Genomic DNA, 11,226 nt, shown 5'->3' with positions numbered 1-11,226 from the left:
AGTCATCAAAGCTACCCCAGCCATATATAATCCTTATCATTAATACCCACTATTTCAACTGTGATTTTTCACTAACCCTATTTATTGAACTTGACATCTTCCAGCTACCCCATTGTCTAAGTATATTAGTAGTATTCGACATATTGAAAATAAGTGCATTGATTTTCTACAAATAACATATAAAAAAAACACCTAAAAAAACATCACAATTCACAGATTCACAATACTGCTAAAAATTGAATCCAATTGCTGTTTGTAAATTACTATTACTACTAAATATCAGCGTAGAAATGAAGTTTTTGTTTAATTTCTCGTTTACAATAAACTAATCCATCATTTTCTCTTTGAAACGACATTAATTATTGTATGCGAGTACATTCAATAATTTCAATATCATATTTTTTCAAAATATTAATAAAAGACGCACATTGCACATGTGACGAAATAAGTAGAAAATGAAATCAAACCTAAAATTGGTCCCTTAGACTAGTTCTATATTTTTTTATTAAAAATTGATCAACTCCCTTTATTTCATGAAATAAAAATATACACATATGTCAACAGCTCAAATTTCAAGATTTATTTAACCATCTGTCAAAGACGCTCAGTTTGAACAACACAAATTCTTAGATTAGATAGGAAAGGAGATATACATAGAGAAAAATAAGGAAAGAAAAGTTCATATGATTTGACTTAATGACCAAAATATTCAATTAATTATAATTGTGTTTTATTGTAATTTGTAGCACCATAGGTAGATGCACGCCTCCGTAAAAATAATTTTCAAATTAATGTCAACAATGATGCAATGCAATATACTACTTATAAATAAAAATCCGAGTCTATTTAAAACATGATTAATTACTTAGTAGCCGTTTAATAGCGAATCGCGACCGTTTAATATTGACTCCATCTTAAAAAAAAAAATTGATTAATAAGGAAGAAATCTAGTGGAAATTACCAAACTGCCCCATCACCATAATATAGTATATCGACAAGTCGGTCGTTCGTTCTTATCCTAAATCCTAAATATACATACCATTCCACCTTCCTTATGTGATATACTATTAAATAAATAAAATAACAATAATAATTTCTACTTTCCGCATTTGAAAATTTCCTTGCAAATCCGCAATCCTTAGCCGCATCAAACACCATTAACAATGTCGCAATTCACGTTTCTGTATCCGTGAAAACTCCCACCTGTAACGCACACACAACACACACTGCTCATCTTCTTCTTCAACTCAATCGCACTGTTCTGTTTCCGTTTCTTTTTTTTCTTTTTTCTCTCCAAAGCTTTTGAATTTCTGTTTCCGCTGATCCAAGAAAGCCCAAGATTCGATTTTTATTTGTATCTGGCTAGCGTTGAGGGAAATTTGTCATTATGCTGTCGAGATCCTGCTTCAATCTGTTGAATCTCGACGATTTCTCGAGTGATCGCACCCGAATCCCGAGAGTCATCTCCGTGCCCGGAATCATCTCCGATTTCGAGGACGCCGGCAATGCCGAGATCGCCGAATCCGACGTCGTTTCGTCCGCCACTCAAGAGAGGCGAATAGTGGTCTCCAACCAGCTCCCTCTGAAGGCCTACAGAGATTCGTCATCGAAGAAATGGCGCTTCGATTGGGACGGCGACGCCCTCGTCTCGCAGCTCATCGACGGGTTCCCGCCCGAAACCGAAGTCGTTTTCGTGGGGTGTTTGGGGGTGGATGTGGATCCGGTGGAGCAGGATGAGGTGGCCCAGTTCTTGCTAGACAAGTTCAAATGCGTGCCCACTTTCTTGAGCTCGGATTTGATCAACAAATTCTACCATGGTTTCTGCAAGCACTATCTCTGGCCCTTGTTCCATTACATGCTGCCTATGACGCTCAATCACGGGGTGAGGTTTGATAAGGACACGTGGCAGGCGTATGTCTCTGCTAACAAGGTCTTTGCTGACAGGATCATGGAGGTTATCAATCCTGACGAGGATTATGTGTGGATACATGATTACCATCTCATGATTCTGCCTACTTTCTTGAGGAAGAGGTATCATAGAGTCAAGCTTGGGTTTTTCTTGCATAGTCCGTTTCCTTCTTCCGAGATATATAGGACATTGCCTGTGAGGGAGGAGATTCTGAGGGCCCTTTTGAATTGTGATCTTATTGGCTTTCATACGTTTGATTATGCTAGGCATTTCTTGTCTTGTTGTAGTAGGATGTTGGGGTTGGATTATCAGTCCAAGAGGGGTTACATTGGGTTGGATTACTATGGTAGAACTGTCACTATCAAGATTTTGCCAGTTGGGATTCATATGGGGCAGATTAGGTCTTTAATGGCATTGCCGGATACAGCTGAGAAGGTGAGGGAGTTGAGGAGGGAATACGAGGGAAAGACGGTGTTGTTAGGTGTGGATGATTTGGACATGTTTAAAGGTATTGGATTGAAGTTTATGGCCTTTGGTTTGCTGCTGGGGGAGAATCCTGATTATAGAGGGAATGTGGTGTTGGTGCAGATTGTGAATTCACCCAGGAGCCGTGGGAGCGATATTCAAGAAGTTAGTGATGAGATTACTAAAGTTGCAAGTGAGATCAATGTGAGGTATGGTAGCAAAGGGTATGATCCAATTGTTTGTGTCAATGGTCCCGTCTCTTTCCAAGACAAGGTGGCATATTACGCGATTTCTGAGTGTGTCGTGGTGAATGCCGTGAGAGATGGGATGAATTTGGTGCCTTACAAGTACACAGTGGCCAGACAGAGCTGCCCCGATCTGGACAAGGCATTAGGGCTACAAGATTGCACTAAACCGAAGAAGAGTGTGATCATTGTGTCTGAATTCATAGGATGCTCGCCTTCTCTCAGTGGGGCAATCCGTGTGAACCCTTGGGATGTTAATAGCGTGGCTGAAGCAATGGTGTTGGGGTTGACGATGAAGGATGGTGAGAAGGAGCTTCGCCACGAGAAGCATTATAAGTACGTTGCATCCCATGATGTTGCGTATTGGGCCAGGAGCTTTGATCAGGATCTTGAGAGAGCTTGTGCTGAGCATTATAGGAAGAGGTGTTGGGGCATAGGGTTCGGGCTGAACTCGAGAGTTGTGGCGTTGGGGCCTCATTTTAGGAAGCTGTCGTTGGAGCACATTGTGTCGGCTTACAACAGTACGAAAAGCAGCAGGCTCATCCTACTGGACTATGACGGGACAATGATGCCACAAGATAGAGTTGACAAATCCCCAAGCCCGGAGGTTATATCAGTCTTGAATAGTTTGTGTAATGATCCTAAAAACATAGTGTTCATTGTTAGTGGGAGAGGGAGAGATTCTTTAGGGAAGTGGTTTTCACAATGTGAGAATCTCGGGCTGTCTGCTGAGCATGGTTACTTCACCAGGTAAGATTCTCCACCCCTCTAGCCTTGTTGGTACTTGACTAACATTGCACCCGCCTGTGGTGGTAGGTGGAAGAGGAATTCCCCGTGGGAATCCTGCGGGATTGAAGCTGACTTGAGCTGGAAAAACATAGCCCTTCCTGTGATGGAGCACTACACAGAGGCAACAGATGGTTCATCCATAGAGCAGAAGGAGAGCGCGTTGGTTTGGCATCATCAAGAAGCTGATCCTGACTTTGGATTATGGCAAGCTAAAGAGCTCCACGATCACTTGGAGAGCGTGCTTGCTAATGATCCCGTCCTTGTCAAAAGTGGCCAGCAGATTATAGAGGTCAAACCGCAGGTATATGGATGATCGATCTAGTGTTTGTTGTGTGTTCAATTCTTGAATTCCCTAATGCACTTCTAGCCTTTGTTGTGTGTAGGTATAGTCAGCATTGCTTGCAGCCTCTTTAGTGTGTGTTGTGTGTGTATTTCTTGAATTTCCTATTTCAGAGTGTGAGTGTGTGTGGTGGTGCAGGGAGTGAGCAAAGGTGTGGTGGTGAAGAATCTGATGGAGACCATGAGAAATAGAGCGAAGGCAGCTGAGTTTGTTCTGTGCATAGGCGATGACAGATCGGATGAGGACATGTTTGAGGCCATCGCGGCCTCAGTTGCCGGGCAGTCCATGCCTGATGCAAGCGAGGTCTTCGCCTGCACTGTTGGGCAGAAACCCAGCATGGCCAAGTACTATCTAGACGACACGTTCCAAGTCATTAAGATGCTGCAGGGCCTCTCAGCTGCGTCTGCGTCTCACCATCCCTCCTCCGCAAAATCAAGCCTTGGAACAGCGCCATGAACTCGATCGAGCACGGACTCAACATTCATCCTTGTACAGATGGTTATAGCACATGTAGTTAGTTCGACGTCTCTCTTCTCATTTACATACACACACTTGAAATGTGACAAAAGAGTAGATGTTGGTTGATCCACATGTTTTTATTTAGACCTCAGTTCATAATACCAAGTTCCCTTCAATTCTTTTCCACATTTTGAGTGCTTCTTCCTCTTCTTCTTGTCATTTTGGCTTACATTAACTAACTTACTAGTTGATAAAATTAAAATATCTTTATAATTTATGACAATACAATAAACAAAATCAAATGCTTAAGTAACAAAATACGACATAGCTCAAAGGAAGATACATTTATCTCATGATATAAAGAAAGAAAAATGTATTTCCGTGCAATTTTAATCATCATTCGCAATTATTTGAAAAATTACTGTACTAGTACTATGAAGGAGTATAATTTTATTAAGGTATACTAGTACTAGTGTCTCATCACGTTGCACTGTATTTTATTTGAAAATATTAAATTATTATGCATTAAATAATAGAAAAAATTATTTATTAAAATTAGCATATGGTGGAAATTAAGGAGTGAGTAGCATTAAATCTTTGATAATATTGTGATGATATTTTGATGAAATTGCAATGATATTGTGATTCTGTGTAGATGAAATTGTTATATAATGTGAATTGTTAATATTATTTTTTACACACAATTGATTATATTGCGATATTGTATTGTATTGTTGCATTGATATTGATTATTATAAAATATGGTTGATGATATTGTATTTTGTTTTGATAATACAGTGTTATAGAGTTTATTATATTGCGATATTGTATTGTGCATTGATATTGATTATATTATAAAACATGATTGATAATATTGTACTATTATGTTTTGATAATATTGTGTTGTTATGCGATAATAGTGTCAATATGCAAAAAAATACTAAGATAAGGTTTCTCCTAATATATCAGTTAGACGGAACTATTGTTACTATTTGGGGGAGGATCCCCTGCTGTCCATGAAAGCACAGCATATGGTGCCGTGGACAAAACGCACAAATTTGGGCATGAAACGCAGCCCCATTTCCTTTTCTCTTTTTTTTTTTTTAATATTTTCATTCTTACTAAACAGTTTTATATACGAAAAGCATTATAGAAATTCAATTATATAAATATTATGTTAACATTTCTGAAACAAAATGATGAACTCGAAATGATAAAATATTGAATGATAAATATATTTCCTAATTAAATATTGATGAAATCAATAATTAACTATAAACATAAAATAATAAGGATAACATATTATCGAGTAGTCATTCTATTGCGAAATTAATAATCATATATAGTTAATTTTTTGATAATTAGATTTTACAATGTATTTTACTAATGTTAATGTTAATTAAGAATGAAAATATTAAAAAAAAGAGAAAAGGAATTGGGGCTGCATTTCATGCCCAAATTTGTGCGTGTTGTCATGGACAGCAGGGGAACCTCCCCCTACTATTTGCTGTTTGTTATAGATATTTTATATCTAGTATGCTATAACTAGAGGATATGAGACTGGATTGTTTGTTCGTTTTATTTTAAACACATCTCTATACTAAGATAATGGTAGAAAGGGTATATATTATCCATTATCCAAAGATTATAAAGTAAATGTTATACTAGTACAATTCTAGATGTCACATCTAATATTCCATTACAATGTGCATCTGCACAATTCTTGAGCCTAGGCCCTATACAAAGAGGCATTGGCTTTGGAAGAGAAAAACACGCATACCACATTCACAATCTTCTTCGTTAAGCTCACAAGTGTTTGGATCACATGCATTCATCACTTAATCTCTTAGGAGCATTGATGGCTCGATATTTGAAAGTCCTTCAAATTGAGGTGTTTCTATAAATTATACTATGATCCGACAATCCTAGAACACCCGCTTAGACGTAATTCGTCTTTCAATGTTTCGGAGCTACAATTGAATTCACATATTTCTGTAAAAAAAATTTACATAATCTTTATAGAACTTTATAATCCATATATTATCTATGTCAAGAGAATTATGTTTTCTACTATATCTCTAATTCTCTATAATACTTGGAATATATACAATCAACTTATTTTCTCATTTACTCATGTATAATTTAATTAATTTATAATTTAACTATACTTAGATAAGTTATTATCATCTAGGGGCATGTTAGGGTGTCACCACCTCTTAAAATAACACCATACCACCATTTCTAGCCAATCATTTGTACACGTGGACGAATAATAAGCTGTCACGTGACAAAAAAAAAAGTTAAAAAAGACGGCCAACAATATGTTGTACACTATACAACAATTTTTCTTGGACAACAATATCCAACACGCTAGACAACAATCTATATAGATTGTTGTCTAGCGTATTGAATATTGTTGTGTAGCGTTTAAAATATTGTTGTATAAGTGGTATAACGGTGTTATTTTAAAAGGGATTGTCATTTTAACACAGACCTACCATCTAGTTCATTATATTTTAATCATCATGTGCACTAGTATTAAATGCAATATGCAATTCCTCATACCCTTAAGAAGATTAACAATGCACATATTTGATTATTTAATTAGTTAAGTAAAGAGTGTTACATTAGTAATGAAAAATGAGCATAAAATATACTATCTGAAAAAAAAAAAATCACTAATTTTGTTGTGATTGTTTCTAAAATCAGGCCAATATTTAATTTGGCTCTTTCTTTCAAAGATATTACTTGTACAATGCACTACATATATTATTTTCTTCAAAAATATACTCCGTATAATAGATTAATAGTATTAAATTGTTAATCACCAAATATAGAAAAAAATTAATTTTATAAAAATTACTCCCTCCGTCCCACTTTAGCAGTCCCATTGACTTTTCTGACTTCGTTTTGTAAAAAAGATAATAAATAGTTAGAGCAGAGATATTGTAAAGTAAAAGAAAAATAATGTAGATAAGACTCTTCTTTACATTATTCTCTCTCTTGCTTTATCATCTTCAATTTAAATATTTATTACCCCCTCCGTATAAAAATTACTCCCTCCGTCCCACTTTAGCAGTCCCATTGACTTTTCTGACTTCGTTTTGTAAAAAAGATAATAAATAGTTAGAGCAGAGATATTGTAAAGTAAAAGAAAAATAATGTAGATAAGACTCTTCTTTACATTATTCTCTCTCTTGCTTTATCATCTTCAATTTAAATATTTATTACCCCCTCCGTCTCACTTTAGGAGTCCCGGTTTACTACTTTGGGACGTCCCACTTTAGGAGTTCGGATTGGACATTCCATTTTTGTACATAAACAATTACTTCAATTTCCAATTAATTACCAACAATGCCATTAAACAAAAATCAAAAATACATTTGATTAAACACTCTCCCCCACCCCCCGTTAACTCCCCCACCCATTTCTTACTCATCACTTCTGCTCTACGCCTCTACCCACTCTCTTCGATCTCTAATTCTACCACTGCTCCCCTCTCTACGAAGCCCTTATTCCTCTCGCCGCCGCCATCACCACCACCGCTTTGTCATGTCTCCCACCACCAAACGCCGCCGCCATCAAACGGAGACGGACACCTTCTCCACCGTTGACCCTGAAACTCAGTTCTCGGTGAGCCCTACTCTCTTACCGTCGGCCGATCTTTCATTTGACTCCATTTTCCCTCCGTTTTTCAAATATAAGTGACCTTTGATTTCCAATTTGATTTCCAATGAAAGGTTGTGCATTTCCATTGTCTCTCACTCACATTAATTCGGCAGGTTTGGGATATAAGAGCATCTCCAATGGCGGCTAGCCCACCGGCTGGCCGATCCTGCTAGCCGCCATTGTAGGCTCAATTTCGGCTAGCCGGTTGATTTTTTTAATGTATTTTTTAATGCATTTTATTTATTTATTGCATTTTTAATGTATTTTTTTATGAATTTTTTTTAATTATGTAATTTTTTTAGGATGGATCTTTTTTTAATTTATATAAAATTATTGCATTTTTATTGCAATTTTTAATGTATTTTTTTAATAAATTAGTGAGGAGTAGAGTGGGACGGTGGCTCGTGTGTGGAAGCTCGAATTTTTTTTTTATTATGTAATTTTTTTGATTTTTAGTTAATGTACTTTTTTTTATTTAAATAAAATTAACGAATTTTTTCCGTATATGTGTCGTAAATTTAATTCCGTATTTTGTGTTTAATTCCGCAAATGTAGTTGTTTTTGAATTATTTTCATTGCGCTAGCCTGTGGCTAGCCTTAGGCTAGCATATTTGATTAAAATGATGATGTGTCAGGTGAATTTTAGTGCTGATGACGTGACAGGGAGAAAGAGTGGCTAGCCTGTGGCTGGCCTATTGCCATTGGAGATGCTCTAAAAAAATTAAAGTTTAATTATTAGGTATAGTGTTGTTTCATTTTGCCAAAGAGAATAACAAAAAAAAAAATGGACATGAGAATAACAAAAATTTGAATCCAGAGGGTATGTTTCGGCAGTTTTTGGGGAGTAAATATAAATAAAAATTTTATTTAAATCATCTAAGGGTAGAATTGACACTTCATTATAAAAGGATAAAATTTGAATTAAAAATGGCCAAAAAGTGGGCCCCAAAGTCCACTATCACCCTCATTTTCTACAAATTCCAATATTTTCTTAAAACTTCTACCCAACTCAACCGGGACTCCTAAAATGAGACGGAGTGAATATTATTTTTAGAAAACGAGTGAGTATCATTTTCAGAAAACGAGTGCAGAAAAGTCAACAGGACTAAAGTGGGACTGGGACTGAGAAAGTAGTACATAAATGTTTATTAAAATCTTTGAATGTCTAATAGACTAACAGAAAAACTGTAAACACACGTCAAGAGTGTATATAATTATAATTATAAAGTATCATTGAAAAATAAAAACAAAATTTCAAATGAAAATTATAAGACATTAATTAATAAATATTTGAAAAAATTCGTTAGAAAGAACATTAATAAACACAATAAAATAAGGGGCGAAAACACAATAAACAGTAATTTATGGGTTAATTTATAATAATAAAAGAATGAACTTGAACCGACAAACATTTGGGGAAACGGAGCTGGGCTCCCAATTTCTCTCCATTTATCATCTCAATCATAACGAATCACAATCACCTGCTGAAATGGAGGCGGCGGGAGAAACTAAATCGATCACAATCGATAGCATCATTCCGCCGCGGCTGGAAGACGCCGGCCTTGAGGACTGTGCCCTACCGCCGGATTCCATCAGGGAGGCATTTCTGAAGGCAGCCTCAGCCGTCAGATCCATCGTTTCGGACGAAGGCGGATGCGTGGAAGATCCATGGGAAGAGCCCTCCGATGAGGGCTGCGTGGTGGAGAAAGGCGTCGGATCGACGGAGGCTGCGGGAGATAGAGTGGTGGTGGTGGGGGATGCGGAAGAGAAAGTGGATGCGGTGGTGGGGCCCGGTGTCCCTGACGGAGGGGAGAAGGCCTGCGTTGATGGATTGCAAGGGCTTGAAATTGGGGGAAAGAAAAATGAGGTGGCAGATGAGGTGGAGAAGGGTGACGATGAACCAACCTTGGTTGAAGGCTTTGCTTTGTAGATTTGTTGGTTTTTGTTGTAATGTTTTAGACTGCTAGCACTTTGATCTTTGTTTGAAGTGGCCACAAGAAAATGGAATAAACAGTCTGGAGCTGGGATTTAGCCCCTCTCTGGTTTGCTATGAATTCAACTTCCAAAGGATAAAACTTTTCCAATCATGAGTCATGAGTGAGAAGTGATATAAACAGATGTAAGATTGGAACCATTCACTTGATGACAAGTCTATTCTTTGGTGTTGATTGGTAGTCTCCAACATTGCAGTTAAGCTTGTGGGAATTCCCCTAGCCTGTGTTTTATATAGTTAAATTATTTCACTTTTTCAAAAGAGTTGCATCCCTCACAAGCTCAATTTGGTTTGCCTAGCTTGATTCTGTTAAGATGATGAGACATGGATGGGGCTGGTTGCACTCAATGCAAACAGGTAGTTTAGACACCATCTGGATCAGCTTAGCTTACCCAGAGAAATGTTCATGTGCTGCTCAGCATTTTGCTTGTTCTGATTCAAGTTTAAAATCTCACACCTTGCTATAACATCCATGCTTCTAAACCATCTCTTCATATTGGCTACTTTTGTGCTTTCTTCAATTCTCAATCTGTAAATGCCTCCATTTCCTTGTTTGGATTTGTTTGCTGCTACTGGTGTGAATTCATATGCTTCAGAGCGAAAACCAATCCCTCCAAAAGAATTCAAGAACGTGATATGTAAATTGATAGAAAACTTTTGCCCACATCAATTTCGATCTTTTGCCATCAATTTGGGCAAATTTATCTCATTTTAGAAAAGTTGAAAGTTAGGGAGTATATTTGAGTTTGAATATAGTTTTATGGGAAAACTAGGATATTTATAATTACAAATTCGATCATTAACAAGTTCAAACATAGTTAGAGTCTGCAATATAAGTTTGTTACTCCCTCCGTCCGCGAATAAGAGTCCCATTTTTCCATTTTAGTCCGTCCGCAAATAAGAGTTCCGGTTCACTTTTACCATAAATGGTAATAGGGTCCCACCTTCCACTAACTCATTCCACTCACATTTCATTTAAAACTAATATATACAAGTTGGATCTCTGTTTTAACTTTTTTCTACCCACTTTTCTTAACATTTCTTAAAATCCGTGTCGCCCATGAATGAGACTCCTAATAGCAGCGGACGGAGACTGAGGGAGTATATTTTAGAGTAAAGTCTCTTTTTAGTCCTTAACATATGACGATTTTATGATTTTGGTCCAGAATATTATCTTTTGAATTATTTGGTCCCTCACAATTAAAAACGGGCCGGATTTGGTCTTTTTTGGACGGCACCGTTAAAAATTAACGGTCAACTGCAATTTAAACTATTTTGACTAAATTAAAAACTTAAATTAGAATATTTAATATTTTTCTTTTTTAAAAAACAAACCCGGCCTCTCTTCTATCCTTCT

The 11,226-nt window shown here is 36.8% G+C and overlaps 2 protein-coding genes across 2 annotated transcripts; both read left to right on the top strand.

Moving 5' to 3' along the window:
* Window positions 1-1,094: 1,094 nt before the first annotated feature.
* On the top strand, window positions 1,095-4,393 carry LOC125188456 (probable alpha,alpha-trehalose-phosphate synthase [UDP-forming] 11). Its single transcript, XM_048085304.1, has 3 exons — window positions 1,095-3,369; window positions 3,436-3,709; window positions 3,887-4,393. Exons 1-3 carry the CDS (start codon window positions 1,388-1,390, stop codon window positions 4,202-4,204), a joined length of 2,574 nt encoding a protein of 857 aa, XP_047941261.1. The 5' UTR covers window positions 1,095-1,387; the 3' UTR covers window positions 4,205-4,393.
* Window positions 4,394-9,294: 4,901 nt separating this feature from the next.
* Window positions 9,295-9,930, top strand: LOC125188458. The gene has a single exon (XM_048085306.1). The coding sequence runs from the start codon at window positions 9,366-9,368 to the stop codon at window positions 9,804-9,806; it is 441 nt and encodes a 146-aa protein (XP_047941263.1). The 5' UTR covers window positions 9,295-9,365; the 3' UTR covers window positions 9,807-9,930.
* The last annotated feature ends 1,296 nt before the right edge of the window (window positions 9,931-11,226 follow it).

Source organism: Salvia hispanica, chromosome 5 (assembly GCF_023119035.1).
Source record: "Salvia hispanica cultivar TCC Black 2014 chromosome 5, UniMelb_Shisp_WGS_1.0, whole genome shotgun sequence".
In the NCBI taxonomy this organism is placed as follows: Eukaryota; Viridiplantae; Streptophyta; class Magnoliopsida; order Lamiales; family Lamiaceae; genus Salvia; species Salvia hispanica.
The sequence above is the reverse complement of the archived record's forward strand: the minus strand, read 5'-3'. Positions and strand labels throughout refer to the sequence as shown.